This window comes from Anser cygnoides, chromosome 1, assembly GCF_040182565.1.
Source record: "Anser cygnoides isolate HZ-2024a breed goose chromosome 1, Taihu_goose_T2T_genome, whole genome shotgun sequence".
Classification (NCBI taxonomy): Eukaryota; Metazoa; Chordata; class Aves; order Anseriformes; family Anatidae; genus Anser; species Anser cygnoides.
In genome coordinates, this window is record NC_089873.1 from 212,076,333 (window position 1) to 212,102,721 (window position 26,389).

The 26,389-nt window shown below is 68.3% G+C and overlaps 2 protein-coding genes across 7 annotated transcripts; one reads left to right on the forward strand and one right to left on the reverse strand.

Moving 5' to 3' along the window:
• Window positions 1-173: 173 nt before the first annotated feature.
• Window positions 174-16,550, forward strand: PGAP2 (post-GPI attachment to proteins 2). 5 transcript variants are annotated; one of them, XM_066990120.1, is made up of 6 exons: window positions 365-423; window positions 783-957; window positions 3,785-4,037; window positions 6,908-7,014; window positions 15,113-15,221; window positions 15,510-16,550. In XM_066990120.1, exons 2-6 carry the CDS (start codon window positions 793-795, stop codon window positions 15,638-15,640), a joined length of 765 nt encoding a protein of 254 aa, XP_066846221.1. In that variant the 5' UTR covers window positions 365-423; window positions 783-792; the 3' UTR covers window positions 15,641-16,550. The 5 variants fall into 5 exon arrangements, with proteins under 5 accessions (XP_066846220.1, XP_066846221.1, XP_066846223.1 ...); XM_066990122.1 differs by having other exon boundaries at window positions 6,908-7,002; XM_066990123.1 differs by lacking the exon at window positions 6,908-7,014.
• Window positions 16,551-18,674: 2,124 nt separating this feature from the next.
• RHOG (ras homolog family member G) lies at window positions 18,675-26,337 on the reverse strand. Of its 2 annotated transcripts, none has more exons than XM_066990124.1 (2): window positions 26,181-26,337; window positions 18,675-20,560 (listed from the first exon to the last, which is right to left on the reverse strand). In XM_066990124.1, the coding sequence occupies exon 2, from the start codon at window positions 20,518-20,520 to the stop codon at window positions 19,945-19,947; it is 576 nt and encodes a 191-aa protein (XP_066846225.1). In that variant the 5' UTR covers window positions 20,521-20,560; window positions 26,181-26,337; the 3' UTR covers window positions 18,675-19,944. The 2 variants fall into 2 exon arrangements, with proteins under 2 accessions (XP_066846225.1, XP_047909211.1); XM_048053254.2 differs by lacking the exon at window positions 26,181-26,337 and adding an exon at window positions 24,819-24,944.
• Window positions 26,338-26,389: the final 52 nt, after the last annotated feature.

Consider the following 26,389-nt stretch of genomic DNA (forward strand, 5'->3'; position numbering starts at 1 on the left):
GCCGCGCTGCGAAAGCGAGGCGGCCCCCGGGGGGAAGGGGGAGGCGCTTGGATTCTATTGGCTGACGGGCAGCCGCGCGCCCGCCCCCGCCCGAGCGCCGGTTGGCTCGCGCCGCAGAAGGGCGGGGCCGGCGCCGCGGAAGGGTCCAGAACAACCCCCCCGCCTCGCTGCGCCACAGCAAGGGCGGAGGGGGCGGGGCTTCTGCCGGGACGACCAATCAGAGAGCGGCGGGGGCGGGGCCTGCCGAGGGGGCGGGGCCGGGCGCGGAGCGGAGCGGAGGGGGCGCGGGGCCGGTGCGTGGGGGCGGGGCGGGGCCGGGGGGGGGCCGGGAACGGGGGGGTCTGGGGGGGGTCTGGGGGGGGGGGGGCGGGGCACGGCGCGGGGCGGGGGCTGCGGGAACGGAGGGCCGGGAACGGGGATCCGGTAATGGGGAGCTGGGAATGGGGGGTGCGGTAACGGGGGTGTGGTAACGGGGAGCCGGGAACGGGGGGTACGGTAATGGGGGGGCGGTAAGGGGGGGGCTGGGAACGGGGGTACGGGAACGGGGGGCCAGGAACAGGGGGCTGGTAATGGGGGTGCAGTGACGGGGGGTGCGGGAGTGGGGGTCCGGTAACCGGGGGGCTTGGTAATGGGGAGCGGGAACGGGGAACCGGTAATAGGGGGTCCGGAAACGGGGGCCAGTAACGGGGGTGCGGTGACAGGGGGCCGGGAATGGGGGTTGGGAACAGGGTGCAGTAACGGGGCCGGTAACGGGGGTACAGTAACGGGGCCGGTGTCTGCAGGCCCGGCAGCATGCTGCAGGTTCCGCTGCCCCTGGACCGTGACGGGATCCTGCTCCGGCTCCGTTTCACCACGCTGGCCGTGGGCACCGTGTGCTGCCCCCTGTTCGGGTTCCTCTTCTGCGTCACCTGGTCCCTGCTCTTCCACTTCCAGGAGACCACGGCCACCCACTGCGGGGTGAGTGGCACCGCACCGCACGGCTCGGGGCTGCCTGCGTGGCGCTGGGGGGCCGCGAGCCTCCGCCTCCACCTGAGGTGCGCCGGGACCTCAGGTGTACCTTAAGGTACCTTGTAGGTACCCTATAGGTGCCCTATAGGTGCTTAAGGTACCTTATAGGTACTCTATAGGTCCTTAAGGTACGTTATAGATACTATATAAGTCCTTAAGGTACCTTATAGGTACCCTATAGGTCCTTAAGATGCCTTATACATACCTTATAGGTACCCTATAGGTCCTTAAGGTACCTTATAAATACTCTATAGGTCCTTAAGGTACGTTATGGATACCATATAAGTCCTTAAGGTGCCTTATAGGTACTCTATAGGTCCTTACGGTACCTTATAGGTACTCTATAGGTCCTTAAGGTATGTTATAGATACCATATAAGTTCTTAAGGTACCTTACAGGTACCCTATAGGTCCTTAAGGTACCTTATAGGTATGCTATAGGTCCTTAAGGTACCATATAGGTACCCTATAGGTCCTTAAGGTACCTTATAGGTACCCTATAGGTCCTTAAGATACTTTATACATACCTTATAGGTGCCCTATAGGTCCTTAAGGTACCTTATAGATACTCTATAGTCCTTAAGGTACGTTATGGATACCATATAAGTCCTTAAGGTGCCTTATAGGTACTCTATAGGTCCTTACGGTACCTTATAGGTACTCTATAGGTCCTTAAGGTATGTTATAGATACCATATAAGTTCTTAAGGTACCTTACAGGTACCCTATAGGTCCTTAAGGTACCTTATAGGTATGCTATAGGTCCTTAAGGTACCATATAGGTACCCTATAAGTCCTTAAGATACCTTATAGGTACCTTATAGGTACCCTATAAGTCCTTAAGATACCTTATACATACCTTATAGGTGCCCTATAGGTCCTTAAGGTGCCTTATAAGTACTCTGTAGGTCCTTACGGTACATTATAGGTACTATATAAGTCTTTAAGGTACCCTATAGGTCCTTAAGGTATCTTATGGGTACCCCATAGGCCCTTAAGGTACCTTATAGATACCTTAAAGGAGGCTGTAGCGAGGTGGGGGTTGGTCTATTCTCCCACGTGCCCGGTGACAGGACGAGGGGGAATGGGCTAAAGTTGCACCAAGGGAGGTTTAGGTTGGATGTTAGGAAAAACTTCTTTACCGAAAGGGCTGTTAGGCATTGGAACGGGCTGCCCAGGGAGGTGGTGGAGTCACCATCCCTGGGGGTCCTTAAAAGACGTTCAGATGTAGAGCTCAGTGATATGGTTTAGTGGAGTACTGAGTGTTAGGTCGGAGGTTGGACTGGGTGATCTGGGAGGTCTCTTCCCGCCCAGATGGTTCCGGGGTTCTGTGATCCTGCCACGCACGGCGGGGTGACGGAGGCGGGTGGTGGTGAGGAGGCCGTGGGGCAGCGCGGCCCCGGTGCAGATTTGGAGAAACGGGCAGAGTGGACGTGGGCGCTGCCCCCTCCTCACCGACCGGCCGTGGGTTCCTCAAGCAGAATGTAGTCGGCCTGGGGAGCGTCAGTCCCAGGGCTCTGTGGGTTGCTCTGGGCTCCAGGAGAGACCGAGCAAGACCCAAACTGGTGACGGTGACAGCAGCAAGGGGACCCTCTTGGGGGGGGACCCTCAGGGAGGACCGGAGGTGCCCATTTCCCAACCTGACCTGCTCCCAAGAGAGGTGGGTGGCCACCAGAGGCCCGTATCAGGGATGTGCCAAGACACTGCCAAGCCTCGTACAGCCCATGGACTGCTAGCCCTGCACCACTGACGCTGTCAAGAGCAGTCAGAGGCGTATCGCGAAGGACCGCAGAGCCCAAGCCCAGAGCTTCTCTCCAGTCCTGCTGTCCAAGGAAAGGGCTTTGGGAGGGCCGGTAAATCCAGCAGACCGGTGCGTGGTGGTGGGGCAGGTGTCGGAGCCAGGGGCTGGGCCTTTTGGGCCGTGGGACCCCGAGAAACCTGGTCTTTGTGGGGTCAGAAGGGGTCTGCCCCTCAGGGGAGGGGAAGAGCATCTTGGGCTGCAGGCTTGTTGAGCTGGTGCAGAGGGCGTTCAGCTGAGTCCCTGGGCAGGGGGAAGCTCAGACTCCTGGCAGTTGGATGCCAGCACCAGCAGTAGGTCCCAGAGCCAGGAGAAGGACCAGAGGCCAGCAGGAAAGCACCTGGAGGACAGCACGAAGGAATTCCATCCCCTTCATCCGACACGACAACCTAATTAGGGATCCAGCTTAACCGCCTCTACGTGAGCGCGGCAGCGTGCGAAGTAACCGGGGGGAAGTGGAAGTTTTAGCTAGTTGGGCTTTGGCCCTTCTGGTGTTCCCACTGCACGGCGTGACCAGCCAGCTTGATGATCCTCAAAGTCTCTTCCAGCCCGGATGCTTCTGTGACTCTGTGATTCCCTGGAAGCGCGGTCCTGCCTGGGTTAGCTCCTGTGCAGCAATCCCAGCTGGCTCGGGACAGCCCTGAGCCGTGCGCTTGTTGTGAGGTTGATGGGTTCCTGCTTTTCTCTTCCTCCCTGAACATCATCTTTGCTGCTGTCCCTATCAATTTCCTCCATTAGGGATGGGCAGCAAAGCCAACCCCCTTCTCTCTCTCCAGCTGTGGGGATGGAGGAGTTTCAGCCCACCGCTGACCGAAGGGAAGGGGCGAGGGCTGGGCACGCGAAGCTGAGGAACCCGAGGGGGTCCCGGAGCTGCTCCCCTGGGGTAGAGCTGGGGCTGGGTGGCCCTGGGGGACGCACCGGGGCTGCTGCGTGCTGCCCTTCCAGGCTCCCCACGCCTCTAAGCTGCTGTATCCCATCAGGTCCCGAACTACCTGCCCTCCATCAGCGCGGCGATCGGCGGCGAGACCCCGCAGCGCTACGTCTGGCGCCTCTGCATCGGGCTGCACTCGGCGCCCCGCTTCCTGGTGGCCGTCGCCTACTGGAACCACTACCAGAGCTGCCACTGCTCCCACCCCCGCTACCCGCGCTTGTGCCACTTCAACCTGCTGCTCAACCTGCTCGAGAACTTCGCCCTCCTCGTGCTGACCTACGTGTCCTCGTCCGAGAACTATGGTAGGTGTCTCCTCCCGCGCCGGGCTCTGCGGAGCTCTGCGTCCCGAGGGCGCTTTGCAGGTGGGCAGCTCGGAGAAACGAAGGTGGTAAAACAAAGAGGTTCTGTGAACGCTGGGGTTTAGATGGGGAAGTTGCATCCAGCGTGCGGATAGCCCTGTTCTTCCTGGAACTCTTGGGGCTGATGAGTGGCTGAAACCATAGGCGGGGTTTTTGTGCCCGGCATTACTGCTTGGTTCCTCCCGTGCTGGGGCCGTGCTCGACGCCTCTCGTCGTGGCTGAGCAAAGAGAGACCAACGCCCGTTGCTGCTACCAGCACCGCCTCCACACCTGAACTTTGGCTCTGAGCCGGCTTCAGCCTGAAGTCTCTCGTAGCAGCATTTCAAGCACCCTCCCACAAAAATGTTTGGGCGAAACTCCCTGTGTTGGCCTCGGGGCAAAATCAGAATCTTTCAGGTTAAATCAGCACAAAATAGGATGGTGCTAGGCTAGGAAACACCGTTCAGGAAGGGAAAGGGAAGGGAAAGGAAAAGTCCTTTTTCCCACACGGTCTGATCAGAAACGAATCTGAAAGCTGGTGGCACCAGCAGCTGCTCGGTCCTGGGCTACGGAGGCGGTGCCGGGGTTGGTGCACGAGGACTCGCGTCGGGTCAGCAAGGTGGTGCTGTTGCAGAGGAAACCAAGCCACTTCTGGGACTTGCAGCAGCAGCAGCAGCGTGCTGTGCCCGCGTGCTGTGCCCGCGTGCTGTGTCGGCTGCTCTGCGCTCAGCTGGGTGACGAGGGTGAATAAATCCCGCGTCCAGCCACTGGACCGCGCTCAGGGGTTGCAGTCACAGAGCGCTGCAGAGAGAAAGGCCGGAGCGGGTGGGTTTGGAGCAGGGCTGGTGAGGGGGAGCCGGCAGCAGAGGTTTGTCTGCTTGCAGGAAGGGGATGTGGGGCGCAGCTGATCTCGTGCTGGGGGGATCTGCCTGCTCACAGGGGTGAGGGAAGCTCCCTCCGAGGATGGGTGCGGTGGGTCAGGAAGCCCTTTGGTTGCCTTTCGAAATGGGCCCCCCCAGCACTGCCGTGACCGTGCCTGTGGGGCTGAGCAGGTCCAGGACCCAGGCTGCTCGTGCCCCACAGGGCCGTCGGGGCCCGGAACAGAGCCCTGCAGGTGCGTCCTGGTTTCTTGCCAGGTGGTTGTTCGGAGACGTTGCGTCCTGCACACCAGAAGGACGTGGTTCCACTGCTGTCGTGGAAAACCAACCGGCCGGTGCATGAAGCACAGCACTTCAGGCTGCTGAGACAGCTGGCAGCTCGGTGCCAGCTTGTTTCCCTGCTCGCAGATGCTGCCCTGTGTTTTGCAGCGCAGTGGTTGATTTCTCTGCTCCTCACCCGGGAGTCGTGCCCAGAGCAGCCCATCCTGGGGCGCTCACATGCTGGACGTCAGCCCCATAACGCCTCCCACCAGCCGGGCGCTCACTGGCTTAACCTGGGCCTTCCCCAGTCAGCCTGTGGCATTGGGGCCAGGAAAGGAGCCCAAGGACTTCCCCCGGATGCTCCAAGACTGCCCCGTCCGAGCCGCACGCTGCACCAGGGTTCGAGCAGACCCTTCCTCCAGTCCTGTTCACGGGCGTTCGCTCCCCGTGGGGAGCGCAGCACGGGGCTGGTGTGAGCTCGCCAACAGCTCCGCGTGCTGCGAATCCCGGTGCTCTGGGGATGGAAGCCTCTGGCAGACGGAGGTCTGTGGCCCTGGGGCTTTCTGCCCAGCTCCCTGCCCTCTTCCCCTGCCGCTGCCCCCTGCGAGGCATCCCGGCACCACCCTGTGCCTCGGGCAGCAGTGAGGAAGAGGAGGCTGCGGTGCAGCAGAGGAAGGGCAGAAGCCGCGCTGAAAGCTGAGGCCAGCCCAGCCTCGCAGCTCCTCATTGCAGCTCCTCAGGTCTGTAGGGAAAGCTTCGGAGCTGGAGGAGGAGGACACGGGTTACCCCCCCCTGCAGGCGCTGCTCGCAGCCCCACCTCTGACAGCTCCTTCCCACTGCTGCTCCCCTTCCTCTGCAGCTGGGATGAGAGGGAAGGGGGGGCGTGTTTTATGGCTGGGTGTCTTGGTTGTGAACTCAGCCTGTGGGCTCGGTTCCTGGAGAAAAGGCCAGGAAACTTTTATTTTATTTAGTTCCTGGAAAAAAGGCCAAGAAACTCGTTTTATTTATTTTTTTTTTTCATAGAAACACCCCTTTAAAAATCTCTCACCTGGGAGTGCTGGGGTCTGTGTGTGGCTTTGGGGTTCTGCGAGCTGCTTCAGTTCAGAGCTCCGGCCAGCTGCGTTTCCAGCCTGACAAGTCGGTGTCAGCTCGGTGACGCGGGGTGGCCTCGGTGCCGGTGACAGCAGTTAGCGGCCGGGTTGAATGCAGGAGGCCGGCTCCCTTTCCGGACCCCAGGCTGTCTCGCTGCACACCTCCCTCCGTGCCTCGGTTCCCCCGTCCCTCCCAGGAGCACTAAAGGTGATGCTGAGCCGCTCCCCAGGGCGCCTGCAGCTTGCAGCCACGCGCAGCTCGAGGCTCCTCGCCTCGGGGCTGAGCCCTCCTGCACACATGGTGCCTGCTGCGAGGCGCCCGTCCCACACCTGCCCCGGGCTTAGAGGGAGCCACGAGGACAGATCCCTTTGCTGCCAGCTCTCCCTCCCCCTTCTCGGCACGGCTGCCGCGACGCTGTGCTGTCCTGTCGAGGCTCCTCGGCCGCTGCTCGCCCTTGGCACAGCATCCCCGGGGCACGGGGGCCGCCAGCAGGGCCGTGCCCAGCGGCCCTTTGCCCTCTCAAAGCCCTGTCCCTTCCCCCTGTGCTCTCAGCTCACTTCCGTGCCCAGATTTAACAGGAAACCTGTTGTCTCGTTGATTCAGCAATCCACGAAAATGCCTTCATCGTCTTTATCACGTCGGCTCTGGGCCACATGCTCCTGACGTGCATCCTCTGGAGGATGACTAAGAAACACACAGTAAGTCCCGAGGTACAGACGCTTTCCTTTCTTCTCTGCGCGCCGCGCTCGGGGCCGGGGCTCTCGGCTGGCGGTGGCAGGGCTTCACCTGTACCTCACTTTGAAATAGCCCTAACCGGGTGGGAAAACCCTTAACGTGGGAGTGAAAGGGGCCGAAGGGAGGGCGGCCACCAAAACCCACGATTTGGTCCCATTTACTGAAACAAACCGGGGAGGGATGTCTTCATTTCCTTCTCTCTCGTTTTCACACGGAGCTGACACCTGAAGTGCCACCCGGCCCGTGTCCCCCGGGGTCTGCCCTGCCTGAGGGTGCCCGTTTGGGGCCCTGCCGGGGCGCGGTGACCCTGCTGCTCCTGCCAGCGGGGGCGGCTGCGGCAGCGGGACGCAGGCACCGTGCAAGCCCTCTGCTCCGGGGAGGAGCTGCCCCGAGGGCTCCTGTCGGTCCTGCCGAGCGGGATGGCCGTGGGTCTTGTTGTCCAGGGGGGCCGTGGGCTCGGGGGCCCCCTGGCCAGGCAGAGAGCCAGGCTTCTGGCTCCGTCACCTGGACGCGGCTCTAGCTGGCGCCCCGTCGGTTCCGCAGCGTGCCACGAGCGGCAGCACAGGACGGGCGGCTCGGCGGTGCGAGCGCTCCGTCTGCCTGCACGCAGCTCTGCCTGGGGCCCCGGCTCTCTGCGCTTTCCCTCCCCGCCCTGCTGCCCCCGTCCCGCCCTCCCTGCCCCAGGTTCCAGCACCGCTGGGCAGCAGGTCCCCGGGCCGTGCCGCGCAGGGCCGGCGGTGGCCTCGCAAAGCAGAACTGGGTGAAGCCCCGCGGGACGTGCGCGCACTGCTTTGTCCTGGGGCTGGGGAGCTGGCGGGGGGTGGGAGCACACGGGGGAGTGGGCGAGGGGTGGGAGCACACGTCTGCCAAGTGAGGGCGTGCGGAGCAGGATGGGCGCTGTGCCTGGGGCTGGCACGGACAGTCGCAGAGCGTGCTTCAGTAGGGCTCCCGCTTCATCACATCCATTTGTCCTCCCCTTCCAACAGTTCACCGAGCCTGTGCGGCTGCTGGCTTGTTTTGGGCACCCGGGGAAGCAGCGTCCAGCGCTTGTGCTTGGCTGCAGGCTGCACCACGGAAGGGGCTTCTGAGGCTCCCAGGGCGCTGGGGCACGTGCGGGTCTCGGAGGCGGGCAGGGGACGGGGGTGCGCCTCGGATCTGCCCCAACGGGTTGGTGTTCGCGTGGTCAGCGGCGTCTGCCGACCGACCTCAGCGGGTCTGGGGGGCCGCACGCTGCTGCTGCCCGGGCTAAGAACAGGCAGAAGGCTGTGGCCGTTGCTCTGCGGCCGTGGCAGCGGTTTGCCAAGCCAGGTGGCTTCGCCGTGCTTGTGGTCTGGTGGCGGGACAGAGCGTGGGCGACAGGAGCCCCGGGGCAGCGCGCTGCAAAGGGAGCAGCAGGCGTGCGGAAATCACCCCTCGGCTTCCCAGTAGCTTCCTCTATTTATTCTTTTTTTGTTTGCTTTCCCTGTTTTTGCACCCCCTGCGCCTCTCCCTCGCAGTCCTGCAGCTCAGACGAGGGCTCCCCGAGCAGCATGTGCCAACAGGCCGCGCGCGCCTGCAGGCGTGACAGCGCCGTAACACCAAGACCAGCTCGCGGCGCAGTGGCAGCAGCGCTCGTCCTGCTGCTGGCTCACGGGAGCACCGGCTCGGATGTGGGCTGTGAGCTCAGTGCACGTTCCCGTGCCACGCCGGAGCACGCGCTCGGTGCCTCGGCACACCCGGCCGCATGTCCCTGCCACACGGCAGCGCGGCTGCGGGGAGGGTGAGGGCGAGCAACCTGCCAGTAGGCGGCCGGCTTCTGTCTGCTGATCTCCGGGGGGGTGTCTCTGAACTCTGTGCTGGGAAACGCGGGGACCAAAGTCCTGGCACCAGCCCGAGGTGCCCCGCTGCCGTCTGGCAGCACTTCTGCCCTTGGGTTGTCCTCCGGCAGCGTCGCCCCGGGGCCGTTCCTCTCCTTGCCAGGAGGCCGGCACAGCGAGCAGAGGTGTCCTTTCTGCCCAGAGCCCCCCTCCCACGGCTGCACCCCCGCATCCCCTGCATCTGAAGGGGCTGTGAGGTGTGGGGAGCACCCTGCGCCCGCAGAGCTTACGGGCTCCGCGTGCCTCGGCTGCTCATCCTCGCTGCCGTCCCCTCCCCGAGGCTGCAGGGCTCGAGCCGAGCCTGCGGTCAGCGCGCGGGGCTGGGTCTTGGTGTGTGCCCAGCCCAGCGCCGGGCCACGTGCGAGCGGCCCCGGGTGGCCCCGCTGGAGCAGGGCTTGAAGCAGGTGGCACAAAGTTCACAGACACCCCCCTGGAGATCAGCAGACCCGGAGCTGCCTGAGCAGCGTGGGGACAGCGCCCAGCGGCTCTGGGTTGGTCGTAAGAGGCCCCAGGCTCTCCCCCTGGACAGGATGAGACTCGGAGCTCAGCACCCAGAGCTGTGGGTGCAGAGGAGGCAGCACAGCCCAGGACCCCAGGAAACCTGGCCCCGAGCCCGGGCTGGTTTCGAGGGGGCTGCGGGGCCGCCTGTCAGCAGATGGTGCTGTCGCCCGGGGAGCGAGGTCCTCTGAAAAAGAAAGTGCGTGTGCGACGGAAAAGCTCTCGCATTAAACCCTTCTGGAAGCAGCGGGTCCAGGCCTGAGCCTGCGGCTGGGGGAGGCCCCCCCAGGGAGCTGCCCCTCCGCAGGGCAGCTCTGGCGCCCCGTCGGCACCCCCAAAACGCAGCCGGGGCTCTGCCGTGAGTCGCTCTCATCTGGCCCCCCCATCTCCGGGCCGGGCAAAATTATGTGGGGTTTGTCCTGCTGCTCGACTTCCCTGGGCTCGTCCCATGGCCCCAGTGCGAGCCTGGGGGCTGTGCTCGGGGCCACGAGGCGAGCACGGGGCCATGCCAGGGGCCGCTGCGGGCATGGTGCCGGTGCCACATCCTCCTCGCCCCGCGCCGTGCGGCCAGCGGGGACTGCCCGGCCCAGCAGGGAGAGGTGCGGCAGCCGCTGAGCTGGCCGGATTGTGCCGGGCGCTGGGAGCCTCGCGGGGTTATTTTAGGGGAGAGCACGGGCTGTCTCTTCTCGCAGGGAAAGCTAGGGGTGCCCGGGAACGGCCCTGGTGGTGCCTCGGAGCCAGGCTCCGGCTCGCTTCGCCTCGGTCGCGGGGCAATTTGTTCACCTCTGCCATCCCCCAGCCCTGGAGCAGGAGCAGCGTCTGCGCCCCGGAGTCCTCGTGCCTCGTCCTGGGGAGAACTTTCCAACAGCCACCAGGAGCGGGCCGAATGTCAGGCAGCTCTCCTGCACAGGACCCGCACTGCAGGGATGCTCCTGGCCACCCCCGTGTGCAGCCCCGCCGCGGCCGCCGCGTTTCTTCCAGCCCCTTGCCCGGCCTCGTCTCAGAGGCTCCGAGCAGAGGCGCTTCCCCCACCCGCTGCCAGGGCGCTGCTCTAGGGCTCGGCTGGTGACGAAACGTCCCCTCTGCTGCTCCCGGGAACCATTCCCTGCAGAGGGCAGGTCCCCGGGAGCGAGGGATGGGGCTCCTGGCAGCGTGAGCCCCGTGCCCTGGCCCACCTGCAGCTGGGGAAGGCACCAGAGCTCCCCGACCGAGCTCGGGCTGAGCCTGGGGCCGTTTCTGGGCCAGGTCCCCGCGCCGTCCCATCCCGCGGGAGGGCGCAGAGCCGCAGCACGGCGGCACCGGGGCCCTTCTCTGGAGGCCCCGAAGCTGCCGGGCTGCGCTGGGGTGAGCACGTGTGTGACAGGAATCGGTGTTGCAAAAGCCTCGCGCTCCCCAGGGCGCGTGTCGCAACCGCCTGCCGCAAGGGCAGGAAGGTGCTGGGGAACTGGCTCGCAATGGGGAAGCGCAGACGGTTTCCAGCTGCAGAGGACGAGAGAAAGGAAAATAGAGCTCTGCAAGAGGGGGGGGAAAGGAAAGCAGGCAGGGAGGAGGAGGGGAAGGGGCACCAGATGGGCGCTCGGGGGGAGAAGGAACACACAGAGCCTCCCGGGGGTGGCACCCCGCGCACGCCTGGCACATCGCTGCGGCCGCTCCCCAGCGCAGCCCCTGCTCCGGGCCAGCTGCAGGCCCCCGCAGCCCCGTGCCACGGGGAGCAGCGCAGCCGGGCAGCCTGGTTTCACTTCTTGTTTGCAAACACAGTTCTCCTCTTCCCCGGCAGCTGGCGTCACCCTCGTCTGCGTTCCGGCCCGGAGACACGCATGCACGCGCGCAGCGGCCGGGCGCGGGGGCCGTACCGCGCTGTGGCTCCGTGCCGCGCCGTGCCACCCCGCTGTGCCGAGCCGTGCCGTGCCGTGCCAAACTGCCAGCCCCTCGGGAGCTGAGCCGCGAGCGGGGTCCGTGAGCACGCGTGGTTTCAGCCCAGCTCCTCGCCAGCGATCGCCTGCAGCGCGGCGACAGCGGCCCGCGGCGGTGGCTCACCCGAGGCCGCTATAAATATCCCGGCGCTCGGCTCGCGCTGCTGGAGCCGCTCGGCTTCGCGTTCACCGCAGGGAAGCCAGAAGCGCTCTCGGGGGCGAGCTGGGCCGGCGCGCAGCACGTAGCCCCCGGGAAGGGCCGGCTCCCAGCGCAGAGAGGGTCTCTGGAAAACCCGAGCCCCCTGCGTGGGATGCGGCTGGGACTGGCGCTTGGTCTGCGCGTGGAACGTTGACGCGTTTTGGACTAATTCACCTTTGCCCTCCTGTGGCACGTCCCCGTGGGGCACTGAGGCATAAACCGCACAGGGACCCCCCCCGGAGGTGGTGGAGGAGCAGGCAGGATGCGTGCCTCCTGCTGCCCGTCCCGCAGCTCCACGGCTGGGGCTCGCGGTGCGGGGCGCTCCCCAGGAGGGGAAGGGGCGGCTGGGGGCTGTCCGTGGGCTCTGCACGGGGCACGGGGCACGGGGCCATGCCCCTCCACGCTGGTGGGTGCAGCCAGTGCCGTTTTGTCCTCCTGTCCCCCGCTGTCTGCCTCCCGCTCCTGACTCACCTTCGCGTGCACGGGGCAGTGTGCTGCAGCTCAGAGCCTGCAAGCGGCGGCTCTAAATATAACGCGCCTGTGGTTTGCTGGGCCAGACGCGCGTCCCAGTGCAGAGGGCTGGCTCAGGGGGCTGTGCGCGTGGGGAGCAGCGTGCACGGGTCAGGGGCCGGGTCCACCAGGAAGCACGAAGTCCTGGTTTCCATCGATGCGCTGCACCATGCCGGTGCCGGTGCCGGGACAGGGACAGGGACAGGGGCAGCGGTCTCCATGGCCATGCTGTCAGGCCGTCCTGCCGGGCTCAGCACGTATCCTGAGCTCGTCCCACGTCCCTGGGACTGCCTTGTCCCTCTTGTCGCCCACCTGCAGCTGGAGCACGGGCTGTGAGGGGCTGCCTCAGGCTCCTGCTTGGAGCCCCTGCACCCCCCTGGGTGCTGCCTGGGCCCCCCCTGCCCTCCAGAGCTGTCTGCCCTGCGGCTTAGCTTGGCTTTTCCCTGCAGCGGGGGGGTGAGACTCTGGGCTGAGCCCGTCCCGAGGAAGGATTATAGAGAAAAACAGCTAATTAGGTGCTGCCCGGGGCAGAATTAATCCTCAGTGCCGGGGCACGTGCAGCTCAGCCCCGTACCCTGCAGCTCTGCGCCTGCGGCACCGTTCCCGTCCCAGCTCTTGGCCGCCAAGTCCTGGGGGCACTTGAAGGAACCTGGCAGTGCCGTAATCCCGCTGCGAGCAGCGCCTTCCTGCAGGGCTTGTCCTCGGGGGCTGGGGGGATGGAGCGCGGGGAGGTGCTGCGTGATGCAGTGCACGAGGGTGGAGGGGTTCAGCGCTGCGTGGTGCCACGGGGTGCAGCGCAGCACCACCAGGTGCAGAGTCGTGCACTGGACGTGGTGCAGTGCAGCTCAGTGAAGCAGTGCAGCATGGTGCAGTGCAGCACGGTTCCCCGAGGTGTGGTGCAGTGCCAAGTGCTGCCATGCAGCGCAGCACGGTGCAACAAGGTGCAACAAGGTGCAGCACAGCACGGTGTCACGAGGTGCGGTGTGGTGCCATGAGGTGCGGTGCAGTGCCCTGTGTTGCTGTGCAGCAGAGCACAGTGCCACGAGGTGTGGTGTGGTGCCACAAGGTGTGGAGCAATGCCACATGCTGCCATGCAGTGCAGCACAGTGCCACAAGCTGCAACAAGGTGCAGCACAGCACGGTGCCACAAGGTGCGGCGCGGTGCAGTGCAGGACAGTGCCACGAGGTACGGTGCGGTGCCACGAGGTGTGTTGCAGTGCCACGTGCTGCCATGCAGCACAGCAGGGTGCCATGAGGCGCAGCACGGTGCCACAAGGTGCAGTGCAGTGCCATGTGCTGCCATGCAGCGCAGCATGGTGCCATGCAGTGCAGCATGGTGCCACAAAGTGCAGCGTGGTGCAGTGCACCATGGTGCCACGAGGTGCGGTGCAGGACAGTGCCACGAGGTGCGGTGGGGTGCCATGTGCTGCCTTGCAGTGCAGCACAGTGCCGTGAGGTGTGGCACGGAGCAGTGCACCACCGTGTAATGAGGTGCGGTGCAGTGCCACGAGTTGCGGTGCAGTGCCATATGCTGCCATGCGGTGCAGCACGGTGCCACGAGGCGCCGCACGGCGCAGTGCAGCACGGTACCACGAAGTGCGGCGTGGTGCCTCGAGGTGTGGTGCAGTGCCGCATGCTGCCGTGCAGTGCAGCACGGTGCCACGAGGCGCAGCACGGCGCAGTGCAGCACGGTACCACGAGGTGCGGCGTGGTGCCTCGAGGTGTGGTGCAGTGCCGCATGCTGCCGTGCAGCGCAGCACGGTGCCACGAGGCGCAGCACGGCGCAGTGCAGCACGGTACCACGAGGTGCGGCGTGGTGCCTCGAGGTGTGGTGCAGTGCCGCATGCTGCCGTGCAGTGCAGCACGGTGCCACGAGGCGCAGCACGGCGCAGTGCAGCACGGTACCACGAGGTGCGGCGTGGTGCCTCGAGGTGTGGTGCAGTGCCGCATGCTGCCGTGCAGCGCAGCACGGTGCCACGAGGCGCAGCACGCTGCAGAGCAGCCCGGCGCGCTGTACAGCCTGACGCAGCGCAGCGGGGTGCAGCTCAGCGCGATGTGGTGCAGCGAGGCGCAGTACCGCGGGGCGCGGTGCTGCGCGGGCGCAGCGCAGGAGCCAGAGAGCGGGGCACTGCCGCTCACCTTGCTGAGACGAGCGGGGCTCCGCCGCTGCCTCTGGCGTGCGACTGTTTCCGCTGCCGTGGGACCTGGATGAAAACAAGGCTGTGCCGTGACCCGCTTTTCCGGTGCGAAACTTTGCATAACGTGGCCGTGGGCCCGCGCGCTGCCTGCTGCCGAGCACCGGCTGGCACCGCTGCGCTCCACCCCGCGCTGCCCAGCGCACCCCCAGCTCCTCGCCCTGTGCTCCCGGTGGGCGAGCGGGGCCGGCGCAAGGGGGGGCGGCCGTGGGGCGTTGGGGAGTGCCGGGAGGCGTCGGGCTGAGCTCCCCGAGCCCCCAGATGGCAGCCGTAACCGCGAGGCCGCCCTTCCTCTCTGGGTTTTCCTCCCCGCCGCAACCTGTTTGTGCTCAGGGCGGCGGGCTGAGCCTGCAGGCGCGCTTTCGGTGGGGTAATGGAAAGAGTGATGGGGCAATTTAAATTTTCCTTATTCTCAGCAGTCCCTGAAAATGGAGTTTTTGTCTCACATGAAACATCAGGCGAGAGGAAAATTCCCCTCCCACTCAGCAGCAGGAATAACAACCAGGGCCCGGGGGGCCGTGGGTGGCATCCCCGTGTCCTCCGCCCGGGTCCAACCCTGATGCTGGTGCTCACCAGGGACGCGTGCCCGAGCCCTGCTGCGGCTCGTGCGGTGCCTCCCACGCGGCACCGGCTGCCCACGCAGGTGAATTCCCCACATCTGGGGCCGGAGGATCCGTGTCTGGTTGTGCCATTGCCCCTACCCTGGCTGCCAGTGTGAGCTCTGCTGCAGGCACTGTTCCCAGCTGCTAGCAGCGCCGGGGCACAGTGCAGTGCAGGGGGCTGGTGGGGTCTGCCCATGTCCCATGTCCCCACGGTGCCACGTGCGCCGTGACGGGGACGGATCCGGCACCGGGGCCGTGCGGGCAGCCAGGCTGTGAGCAGGTGCCCTCGGTCTCTTCCAGGAGCGCAAGTCGTACAAGTGGAAGCAGCTGCTCTTCTTCTTTACCTTCATCACCTTCGCGTTTGCCGTGTGTGTCTACTTCCACCACAACTGGTACTGCGGGCCTGGAGGTACGGACGTGCGCCTCTGTGCCGCTCGGCCGCGCCGGGGCGCGGGGAAGGGGCCGGGGTCACCCTGCTCAGAGCGGCTGTGGCGCAGCAGGAGCCCTCACGTGGGATGGTGCCCAGCCGCCCTTCTCCTCCCCTCCTCTGCCCTGCATCTGGCTGAGGCCTGGCACCGAGCCCCTGCCCCGCGTCCTTGCAGCCCTGGGACCTGTCCCCAAGAGGTCCCCAAGGTCTGGGGGCAAATCCGGCCGCAGGGCGGCACTTCCCACTAACCCGCTGTGTTTCCTCTGCCAGTTTACACCATCTTTGCTTTCCTGGAGTACCTGGTTGTCCTCTCCAACATGGCCTTCCACATGACTGCCTTCTGGGACTTCAGCAACAAGGAGCTGGTGGTGAGCTCCATGCTGGAAGACAAGCACTTCTAGCCGGGCCCTGCACGCCGCCAGGCGCGTCGCCCATCCCGGAGCCGGCCGCAGGCGCCCTGGACCGGTGCTGAGCCGTGCCGTGGGTGCAGTCTGCAGCCCCTGCCCGGCGGGGCTGTGGGCAAGGGGTTTGTGCCTGCCGGTAGCCGGGGCTCTCCCGTGGAGGCGCTGGCCCCGCGGCGGGGACGGGAAGCCGAGCCCCTTCCCTCTCCCGGCTGCGCTGCGGCTCTCGGGGCAGAGCCCCCCCTGCTGCCGCAGACATCTCCGTGTCCTGGGCTCCACGTGTTGGTCCCTGCCCATGGCCAGAGCTCTCATGCACAGGGGACATGGGGACCCGCGTGGCCAAGGCTCCCTGCCCCAGCTCCCTCCTGGCCTTGGGACGCAGGGGGGGGCAGGCGAGGGGTCAGGCGGCTGCTGCCTGGTTCTTTGGAGGGTCCTTTCCTTGCCCCACGCTCCAGCTGGGTGGCCTCATGGTTTCTCCTCCGGGCTGGGAGAACTTTGTCGGGGGACCCTTGGCCAAGATCTCCAACAAGGGCTCATGGCCCAGAGGGGGGCTGCGAAGCTTAAGGGCGCCCCCCACCCCGTGTCTCTCCAGTCGCACCCCCAGAACTGAACAGCGTGAACGCTGCAGGGCTGGGGCAGAGCTGGGCACAAGCTGCAGAGGCTGGGGCTGAGCCGGGCCCCTCGGAGCCCCAGCGCTGCGATGGGGCAAAGCCGCCCCGGGCCGAGCTGGAGGGGCCCCGGCCGGGGTCCCGGCGGGGCTGGGCAGCCCCTCGCACGTCTCCACCCGTGCGTGCCCCGCCGCACCGGGTTCCACCTGTTCCCCCTGCCTGCATGCGCGTGGCGTGGCACCTCCCAGCAGCGTGTTCTCGTTGGTTTTGAGGATGAAATAAAGCACTGAATATTTTTGTGAGCTCTCTGCCTCCTCACTGCCCTCCCTCCTCCTCCTCCTCACCTCACCATCACCTGCGGCCAGGGCGGGCTGGGGGCTCAGCTCCCTGTGGCTGTGCCTGGACCTGCTCCGGTGCCTGCGTGGACATCGGCACGATTGGGGCTGAGCTGGCACCCAGCCCAGGGCTGCTGTTTTGTGCCCTGTGCCAATCCCTGCAGGCACTGCATCGGGGTGCTGGGCATGGCGGTGCCGTGGTGGCACGCAGCAGGCTGGGGACAGGCAAGTGCCCAAGCCCCCGGTGCTGCAGCCCGGCACGGCCCTGGCACGGCCCTGGCACGGCCCTGGCACGGCCCTGGCACCCCACCCCTCCCCAGGACCCCAAGGCGATGCGGGGCCGGGCTGGGTGCAGGATGCGGATCCAGGCGCTGGGGCTGGCTGCAGGATGCGTGCGCTGGGCAGCCCTGGCGGGGCGCGGGGCGGGTGGGAGCTGTTGGCCGAGTCCTCCCCGCAGCTGGAGGCTCCGCTCCCCGCCCGGCCCCAGGGGCCTGACGCGGCTGCAGATGCTGCAGGGCTGGGCTGGGTGGTCACGGGGCAGGGGACGTGGGATATGGGGCACGGGACGTGGGATATGGGGCAGGGGACGTGGGATATGGGGCACGGGACGTGGGGCAGCCACGCTGGGCTGAGCCAGCTCAGGGCAGGGTGCAAGCAGCGGGGCCGGGGCCCTCGGCTTCCCTCTGCACCGCCCTGGGGCTCCCCCAGGGCTGCCCACGCCTCGGCACGGGCCCTGACCTCATGCAGCGGGGCCGGGGACGCGGAGGGGAAAACCCGTGAGCTCATCCCCACGCTGCGCCCCAGGGCCGGGGCAGGGCCGAGTCCCGCTGCAGCTCCGCGTCCTGCCCCGGGTCCCCGCCTCGTCCCAGCCCTGCTCCCCCTGTCCCCACCGGGGGGGCAGCTCGGCCCTGCGAGGGGGTCCCCGTGGCCAGACCCTGCCCCAGGAGCTCCAGGCGCAGGGAGCGTCCCGCTGCGGCACTGGGGTCCCCGTGGGGACAGCACCCTGGGGGCACGGGGACCGGCGGGTGCCAGCGGGGTGCGTGGGGCACCCGCGCAGTGGCCGGGGGTCGCCGTGGGGCCGGATCCTGCTGCCTGCAGGCTCCTGGGGCCTAGGAAGTGGGGGGAGGCTTTGCACCGTCCCCAAGGGGCTGCGGCCAGGCTGGCGGCCGACGCGCGCCCTCGGCACGGGACGGGACAGGATGGGGACAGAGCCACCCCGCCTCGCGGGCATCGTCGCCCACGCCAGCCCCCGGGGCCCCCCCCAGATCTGCTCAGGAAGCGGCCGGCGGGGAACAAAGGCCGCTTGTGCGGGGCCGCCGGGTCTCTGCCCTTCCTGCAGCGGGGCCTGGCTGCGGCCCCGGGGCGAGACAAGGGGCCCGTGTGTGCCGGGGCCCTGCCAGGGCCGGATCCGGCCACCGGCAGCTCCTGCCCCCGAGGGGCTGCAGCGCCCGGAGCCCCCCCGGCACCCCCGGCCCCGGGCAGGCCAGGCCAGGGATGGCTCCGGGCATGGGGGGCTCCGGTGCTGAGCTTGGAGGGGGCCGGACGGGGCAGGGCCCGACCTGGGGTGGCCGGGGGCTCGCAGGGAGGAGAGCCTGGCCCGGGGACCGGGGGCCATCCCCACGGCATCCCCACAGCCTGCCGTGTCCCTGGGCACGGCCCCGTGGCTCTTCCCATCCCCAGCAGTGCCCAAGGCCAGGCTGGGGGGGCTGGGGGCAGCCAGGGGTGGAGGCAGGGGGCCCTGACCAGGGCAGGGGGGGTGGGACTGGGGGGGCTTTAAGGTCCCTTCCAAGCCAGACCAGTTTGTGGTTCTATGCAGCGTCCCCACACCCATCACCTGCAGTGCCCGTCCCCATGCCCTGCAACGTCCCCATTCCTGCAGTGTCCCCGTGCCCCGCCACGTCCCCATGTCCCTGCAGAGGAGCTCAGCGCTGCCCTGTGTGGGCCCTGGGGTGCAGGCCCGGCCATGGTGGGGTACCCCAGGCTCCCCCCAGCCCAGGATGCCCCAGGTTTTGGGGCCAGCGCCCGCGTCCCCCCCCGGCAGGTGGCTCCAGGGGTGCTGGGAGCGCGCGGGAGAGCACAGGAGGCGCGGGGGCCTGGGCAGGGCTGGTTTTATTCACGGAAAAGCAACTCGGCGAGGAGCTCGTCGCAGGCAGGTCCCATTGCCATTTGCAGTTCTTCGTCACCAGGGTCCTGGGGGACAAAACCCTCCCCAGGGCCTGTGCCAGCTCCGCTCTCGCCGGGGCCGGGCTCCCGTGGCGGCGTGATGCCGGTGCTGGGCGCGGGGAGCGGCGGTGCCGTGCCCACCCCGGGAGCCCCCACGCGGGACGGACCCCGGGCACCCGCGGGGTCCCTGTGGGGCTGGGTGCCCAGGCAGGAGCCGGGGGGGTGCAGCTCCCCCGGGCATCCCCTTCTCAGGAAGCGTTGCTCTGTGCCGGCACTGCAGAGGCGTCACCCGAAAGCGAACGCTGACAGCCAGGGATGAGGACGGGGCCGGAGGGGGTGCAGGACCCGTGGGGGCAGCAGGGAGCCCGGCCGGCCCCGGGGCAAACGGGCAGTTAGTGCAGAGTGCTCGGTGCCGCTCGGGCTGTGGCAGCTCGGGGCTGGCAGCCCTCGGCCCTGCTGAGCACCAGGGGAGGCAGCGAGCCTGGAGCTGGGGGTGCTCGGAGCCGGGGTGTTTGGAGCTGGGGGTGCTCTGAGCTGGGGTGCTCGGAGCTGGGGGTGTTTGGAGCTGGGGGTGCTCTGAGCTGGGGTGCTCGGAGCTGGGGGTGTTTGGAGGGAGCTGGGGATGCTCAGAGCCGGGGTGCTCGGAGCTGGGGGTGCTTGGAGCTGGGGTGCTCAGAGCTGGGGGTGCTCAGAGCTGGAGGTGTTTGGAGGGAGCTGGGGATGCTTGGAGACGGGTATGCTCTGAACAGGGGATGCTCAGAGCTGGGGTGCTCGGAGCTGGGGTGCTCGGAGCTGGGGGTGCTCAGAGCTGGAGGTGTTTGGAGGGAGCTGGGGATGCTTGGAGACGGGTATGCTCGGAACTGGGAATGCTCAGAGCCAGGGTGCTCGGATCTGGGGGTGCTTGGAGCTGGGGTGCTCAGAGCTGGGGCGCTCGGAGCTGGAGGTGTTTGGAGGGAGCTGGGGGTGCTCAGAATTGGGGTACTCAGAGCTGGAGGTGCTCGGAGCTGGAGGTGTTCAGATCCGAGGTGCTCGGAGCCAGGGGTGCTCGGAGCCAGGGGTGCTCGGAGCCAGGGGTGCTCGGAGCCGGGGCAGCGGGGAGATTCTGGCAGGGTCCTGCAGCGCTGGGCAGTGCCCGGGGAGCGACGGGGCAGGGGCAGGAGCGTCTCTGGCTGGGCTGGCGCTGCGCCCGGGCTGCCCCTCACAAGAGGACGCAGGGCTTCTTGGGCTTGGCTGGGGTGGGGTTGAGCACGGCTCGCACCGCCTCCGTGAAGACATCCTTGATGCCCTCCTGGTTGAGCGCGGAGCACTCCAGGTACTTGACGGCGTGGATCTGCTTGGAGAGGCTGATTCCCTGCTGGGTGGTGATGGGCGCCTGGTTCTGCTCCTTGAGCTTCTTCATGGTCTCGGGGTTGTTCCTCAGATCCTTCTTGGTGCCGACGAGGAGGATGGGCACGCTGGGGCAGTGGTGGCACACCTCGGGGTACCACTTGTGCTTGACATTCTCGTAGGAGGGCGGGCTGGCGATGGAGAAGCAGATGATGAAGACGTTGGTCTGGGGGTAGGAAAGCGTCCGGAGGCGGTCGTACTCCTCCTGGCCGGCCGTGTCCCAGAGGTTTAAGTTAATAGTCCTGCCATCGACCGTGTTCTGGGCGCTGTAGTTGTCGAAGACGGTGGGGATGTACTCCTTGGGGAAGGCATTGGTGGTGTAGCAGATGAGGAGGCAGGTCTTCCCCACCGCCCCGTCGCCCACCACCACGCACTTGATGCTCTGCATCCCGGTGGCCTCAGCGTCCCCCGTGTCTGCCTTCAGCAACCTGCGGGGGGGGAAAGGGGTCAGGGAACGGGGCCGCGGGACACAGCACCGCTGTTTGCAGCCAGCAGCCCCTGGGATGCTCAGCGGCCCCGACGGGGAACTGCGTCCCACCGGCATGGGACACACACGTGCCACTGGGGAGCGCGTCTTCCACAGGGTGCTGCAGGGCCCCGTGCCGTGCCGTGCCGTGCCGTGCCGTGCCGTGCCATGCTGTGCCGTGCCGCCAGCCCCGCTGCAAGGCCACCGCCGGCCCCAGCAGCTGTGTTTATCCCCAGCCCCGGCGCACGTTTCCCTGTTTGCCTTCCTCAGGCTCCCTCTGCGATTCCCATTAAGGGCCGCATCCTGCTGCCCTTCCTGCGGGAGCGGTGGAGCCGGGGGCCGGCAGCCCCCTTCCCGGGCAGGGTCCCGCTAACAGCCGGGGTGAGGACCCCAAGGGCTGCCGGGGGGGGTGGGGGGGGACGACACGACTTATCTTGGCCGGGGACGGAGGCTCACGCGGGGCTCACGTGCGGTGCCGGCACCATGGGGAGGGAGCGGGGCCGAGGGGACCCACCACTGGCACGGGCACGAGGAAAGAGGGGCTGTGTCCCCTGGGGGACGGGGACGCTGTGCCGGTGCCTGGTGGCTGGGCGGGGGGGTCTCAGGGGGGGGTGAGCACGGCTGGGGCAAAGGCAGAGGGGCCGTGCCCCCCGCCCCCCCCCATGGGGAAGTCGCTCTTCCTCTTCCCGCGCTGACACCGGCTTCCTGCCCGCGGGGGCGGCTGCGCTGTGCCCCCCGCCCTGCCTGGCTCCCGGCCCGGCCCCGCGCCCCCACCCCGCCGTGTGCAGCTCCCTGGGGTGTGGGTGCTGCGGGGGGGGCGGGGGGGGCTGCCACCACGTCCCCCACCCCACGCACGGCACAGCAGGAACCGCTCGGGACGCGGCTGCGTGGGATCCCCCGCGAGCGAGCTCCGGCCTCGTCTTCCTCCCCGCCCCGGCTGCAGGCAGATGGCTGCGGGCGGCTTCCTCTCGCCGAGCTGCACAGCGGCACCGGGGGGCCCCGGGGGGGTTCTGGGGGGGCAGCGCCGCGGTGGGGCCTGGGCAGGGGCTGGAGCAGCAGCACGGGGCTGGGCGGTGGGATGGGGCAGAGATGGGAGCGGGACTGGGGCGCTGGGAGCAGGGCGAGGGGAATGGGACCGTGAGTAGGTCTGGGGGGCAGCAGAAGGATCGGGATGGGGGCCGTGGGAGCAGGAGCAGGCTCAGGGTGGTGGGAGGCTGCCCCCCCCCTCAGGTGCCGGCCCCAGGCTGCCCCCGTTGTCACTTCCCAGGATGGGGGCCGCAGGGACACGGGGGGGGCGGCACTGGGGGGAGATCCCAGGGGGAGCCCCCTGCCCCGCTGCCTTCCCAGGCAGCTGACAAAGCTGTGACCTGGCTTGGCTTGGGTTTTTTTAATCTCTTTTAATTAAAGAAGAGACGGCACAAGTACGGCCCTGCAGATACCCGCCTCCCTTCATGTTTCCCATTTTCTGCCCCTGGACGACCAAGCCCAGCCCGCTCCCGGCGCAGCTGCGGGGACGGAGCTGGCTGACCCCACGCAGGGCTGCGCCCCGGGCACAGCTTCCTCCCGAACCCCTCTGCAAAACCCACCCCTGCTGCGGGGGCCACGGGGGGCGGCCGTGCTGCGGGGACCCCACGGGACCCCACGGCACCGGGCTCAGCCGGGCCGGGTGGCCGCTGGCTGCACCAGGGGCCGGGGGGGCCGGGGGGGCCGGGGGGCTCTGCCCAGCCCCGGGCCGGGGACACCCATCCGGCGAGCGGCCGGGGAGGTGCAGGGAAGCTGCTCGCGCTCTATAAATACCCTGGAGAAGGACGCGGGCGGGAAGAGCGGCCGGAGCCGGAGGACAATGCTGGCAGAAGAACAAATGGGCAGGAGCCGGACCCGGCGCGCGGCGGGGGCGCGGGAGGAGGCCGCAGCGCCGGCACCGGGCTCCTGCTCCTCCACGCAGCGCCTCGGCCCCACGGGCAGCGCTGCGGCAAGCGGGGCCGGGCCCACGCGCTGCCAGCTCCCGGCGCTGTGACCGCCGTGCTGCTCCCCGACACATCCCGGCCTGGTGGCAATCGTGGAAACCACCCGTGTGCCTGCCCCTGCCCCTGCCCCTGCCCCTGCCCCTGCCCCTGTCCCCATCCCCGTCCTGGGAAAGGCGCTGCCCAAGTCAGCGAGGCCGCAGGGGCAGTGCCCGAGTGGAAACACCGCCCGTGAGACCATCACTGCCGCGGGGAACGTGGCCAAGCCGAGGGGCAGCCCCTGTGGGAAGGGTCCCCGCAGCCCCCCGGGGGCTGGGAAGGCCCCGCACAGCCCAGGCACCACAGGCACGGCTGGCTCCGGGTGCGGGGATGGGGACAGGGACAGGGCCATGGACATGGCGAGGGCACCCGCAGGCATGGTGGCACCGGGCACAGGCACGGGGCTCACCGAGTGGGGGCTTGGCACCGACGGAGAGCAGACACAGCCGGGCATCGCAGCACCTGCCGAAACCCCAGCTCATCCTCGGAGGGATGGAGCCACCCTGAAACCCCACACCAAACGGGGCCGGGGTCTGCCCGTCGGCTCCCCCCTGTGCCACGGTCCCCGAGCATCCCGCACCGGGGCTCCCGAGGCTCCGGCAGCCCACGGCCCCTGCCCTGCGGTGCCCGGGGACACCCGGCCCCAGCCGTGTCCCCAGCCCCGGCCCCGCCGCCTGCACAAGGCCGCTCTGTTCTCCCGGGAAGGCTCTGGCAAACCCCGCTGCCTCTCCGGCAGCTCCTTAACCCCTTCTCACCCCACGGGGCACGGGGAGCCTCGGTCATGGCGCGGTCCCCCCGGCGCTTCCCCGGGTGCCACAGGGGCAGGGGACAGCAGCGCCCGTGCCCCGGCCCCAGGACACCCACTCCTGAGGCCAGGAAGGTTTGGGGGGCCTCCCCACTGCCCCCACGGCACACACCCCCCGCACCCCGTGAATCCGGCCCCACTCTGGCCGCAGCCGTCCCCATCAGGCCACGGTCGCCGTTAGGGGATGGGGCTGGCCACGCTCTGCCCCGCGGGTGCGGGACCACCCCATTCGGGTGCAGGGCCGCCCCAATTCTGCTCGGCCACAGGGGGCACAGACCCTGCTGGGGGCTGCTGGAGCCTCCCAGAGCCTGCCGGGCAACGGGACGGGGGAGACGAGGGTGCAGCGGGCTTGGGGAAGAGCCTTTGTGTGCGACCTGGGGACGAGGGGCACGGCCTGCACGGGGTGGCAGGAGGGGCCCCTTCCCTGCCCCGCAGCCCGGCCCCACGCCCTCGCCCCTGCCCCGTGGGGCCGCACAGCCCCGGCCCGGCAGGAGGAGGGGAAACCGGAGGAGGAAGAGGAAGAGGAAGAGTCGGGGCACGGAGGGGTTCGGCACCGCCAGCCCCACCATGCCACCGCGGCCGGGCTGCGGGGTGCCGGGGGGGGGTGCGGCGGCCGAGCGGGGTCTTGGGGTGATTCATCCCCCGCCTCGCCTCGCCGCCCGCCGGGACGGGAAAAACGACTCATCTCTGCTTCAGCAGAAAAGGGAAGCAAAACCTTCCCTCCATCCCTCGCACCCGGGGCACCCCCACCCCACCCCCACCCCCCCGCCGGGTTTTTCCGCTGGGGGAGCGGAGCGGGCGCCCGGAGGGACCGTGGGGCCGCGGCTCCCCTGCCACGGCGGCACCCGGCTCACCCCCACCGAACCCCGCGTGCTGCAGGCGCTGCTCCCCGCGCCCCGCACCCCGCGCCCCGCAGCCGCGCTGCCACCTGCACGACCCCACCGTGCCCCGCACCGCGCACCCCGGGCTGCACCCCACCGCGTGCACCACACAGCGCACGCCCTGCGCCCCGCACCCCGCACTGCACAGCTCCTGCCTTACCCCGCACCGTGCTCCGTGCACCCCACGCCGTGCACCCAGCCCAGGGCACGACCCTGCCCGCACCCAGCGCACCTCTGCCCGAGGTCCCCCCCACGAGGTCCTGGACAGACGGACGGGCCCAGACAGCTGGACGCCACACCGGGGGTTCCCCCTGCCCCAGCTGCTGTGCCAAGGGGGCCCACCTCTGAACAGCGGGTCTGTGAGGAGGGGGCTCCTGGACGGGGCTCCCTGACCCCGCAGCACCAACACGCGCCTTCAGGGGACGGGCAGAGCGCCCCGCTTCCCCCAGCAGCCCCTTCCCCACCGCCGGGAGCGCCGAGCTGCAGCACCCCGGGCTCCTCGGAGCAGCACGGCGGCACGGGGCCACGCACCGAGCACGGAGCCGTCCGTCCCCATTCTGGGTCTGCGGGGCGCTGTCCCCATTGTCCCCATGCGCGGCGTCCCGCGGGGCTGCTCCTCTGCCAGCCCCGTGAGAGCAGCGCGGCACCCCAGCTACAAGAAAGAGGAAACTCATAAAATCTAAAAATACAGAGCAGGGAGCCCTGCAGGGGCCGAGCCGCGGGGAGCGGGGCGATGGCTGCCAGGGCCCCGCTCCGTGGGAACCTCCCCGCAGCTCCCCCGCGGACCGGGGGGCCCGGCCGTGGCGGCGATAATAACAGGATCACAGAATCGTCTAGGTTGGAAGAGACCTCCAAGATCATCTAGTCCAACCTCTAAAACGTCTGTGCTGAGTCGAAGGATTTCGGTTTCCCTCGCCCTCGGGCTGCAGGCCCTGCGTGACCGATTTCCTCATTCTGCTCCCATCGCTTCCCGCACGGGCGCTGCTGGGGCTGCGCTGCCCGCGGGCGCTGCCGCGGCTCCGCACGGCTCCGAGCGCGGCTGGGGGGGGGCCGGGCCCTGCTCCCCCCTGTGCGTTTGGGCCGTTTGCACAGCAAAGCTCACGCACGCACCTGGGGGGGCACTTTGGAGACACGGGGCAGGGGGCAGCGGCGGGGACATCATCGCCCTGCTCTGCCCCTCGTGGGGTGGACCGAGGGGATGGGGATGGGGATGGAGGGATGGAGGTGGAGGGATGGAGATAGCGGGGATGGAGATGGTGGGGATGGAGGTGGTGTGGACAGAGATGGCAAGGACGCCTCCCTGTCCCTTTCGGGATACGCGGGGGCCCCGCCGTGCTGCAGGCCAGCAGCGGGACGTCGCCGGGAGGTGGCGTGACCTCGTGCTCGGCGTGTGGCACATCGGCCCCGCCGCTTTCGAGGTGCCGCGAGGAAGAGGACCCCACGAAGGGGACCCTTCGTGGGAGGACCCCGCGAAGCCGCCCCAGAGGTGGCCCCGCGCTGTCACCGTCCACCCAGCGCCGCACGTCCCCTTGTGCCACGGCGTCCCCAGCGGGCACTGCGCTGGGGCTGGGGGCTCCTCCGCGGGGTCTCCGGCAGCCGCCGGGACGTGGGGCTGGGCGAGCGGCTCCGCGGGGCCCCGCTGGGGCAGGGGGCGAGCGGCGGCACCCAGGGGTGCCCCCAGCATCAGCCAGGCTGGGGTGCTCAATGGGTGCGGTGAAAGCGGCGAGCACAAACCGGCGGCACCCCCCCGGTCCCCCCCGGCATCCAGGACCCCCCCGGCGCCCCCGAAGGGGGGCGCCGGGGGGGTCCTGGATGCCGGGGGACCGGGGGGGTGCCGCCCCCAGCTCCCCCCCCCAGCAGCCCCCCAACCTCCCCCCCTTCCCCAGCACTCACCCCGGGGCATGGCGCTGGCTTCGTGGGGAGGGGGCGAGGGCAGGGGGCTGCGCTGCGCTCCCCCCGGCAGCCGGGCTGCTGAGCGCTCCCGGCACAAAACTTTGCCTCCCGCCGCCGAGCCCCGGCCCGCCCCCGCCGCTTCCTTCCTGCTTTGGGGGGGTGGGGGAAAAGCGGGGGGGGGGGGGGGGGGGGGAAGGAGATCGGGGCGG

What these genes read in the sequence shown, in the direction of transcription:
- PGAP2 (XM_066990119.1), top strand. Translation starts at nt 793, where the DNA reads ATGCTGCAGGTTCCGCTGCCCCTGGACCGTGACGGGATCCTGCTCCGG. An exon ending in CCACGGCCACCCACTGCGGG is followed by an intron (nt 958 to 3,784) that starts GTGAGTGGCACC and finishes GTATCCCATCAG; the next exon opens with GTCCCGAACTACCTGCCCTC. An exon ending in GTCCTCGTCCGAGAACTATG is followed by an intron (nt 4,038 to 5,209) that starts GTAGGTGTCTCC and finishes GTTTCTTGCCAG; the next exon opens with GTGGTTGTTCGGAGACGTTG.
- RHOG (XM_066990124.1), bottom strand. Translation starts at nt 20,520, where the DNA reads ATGCAGAGCATCAAGTGCGTGGTGGTGGGCGACGGGGCGGTGGGGAAG.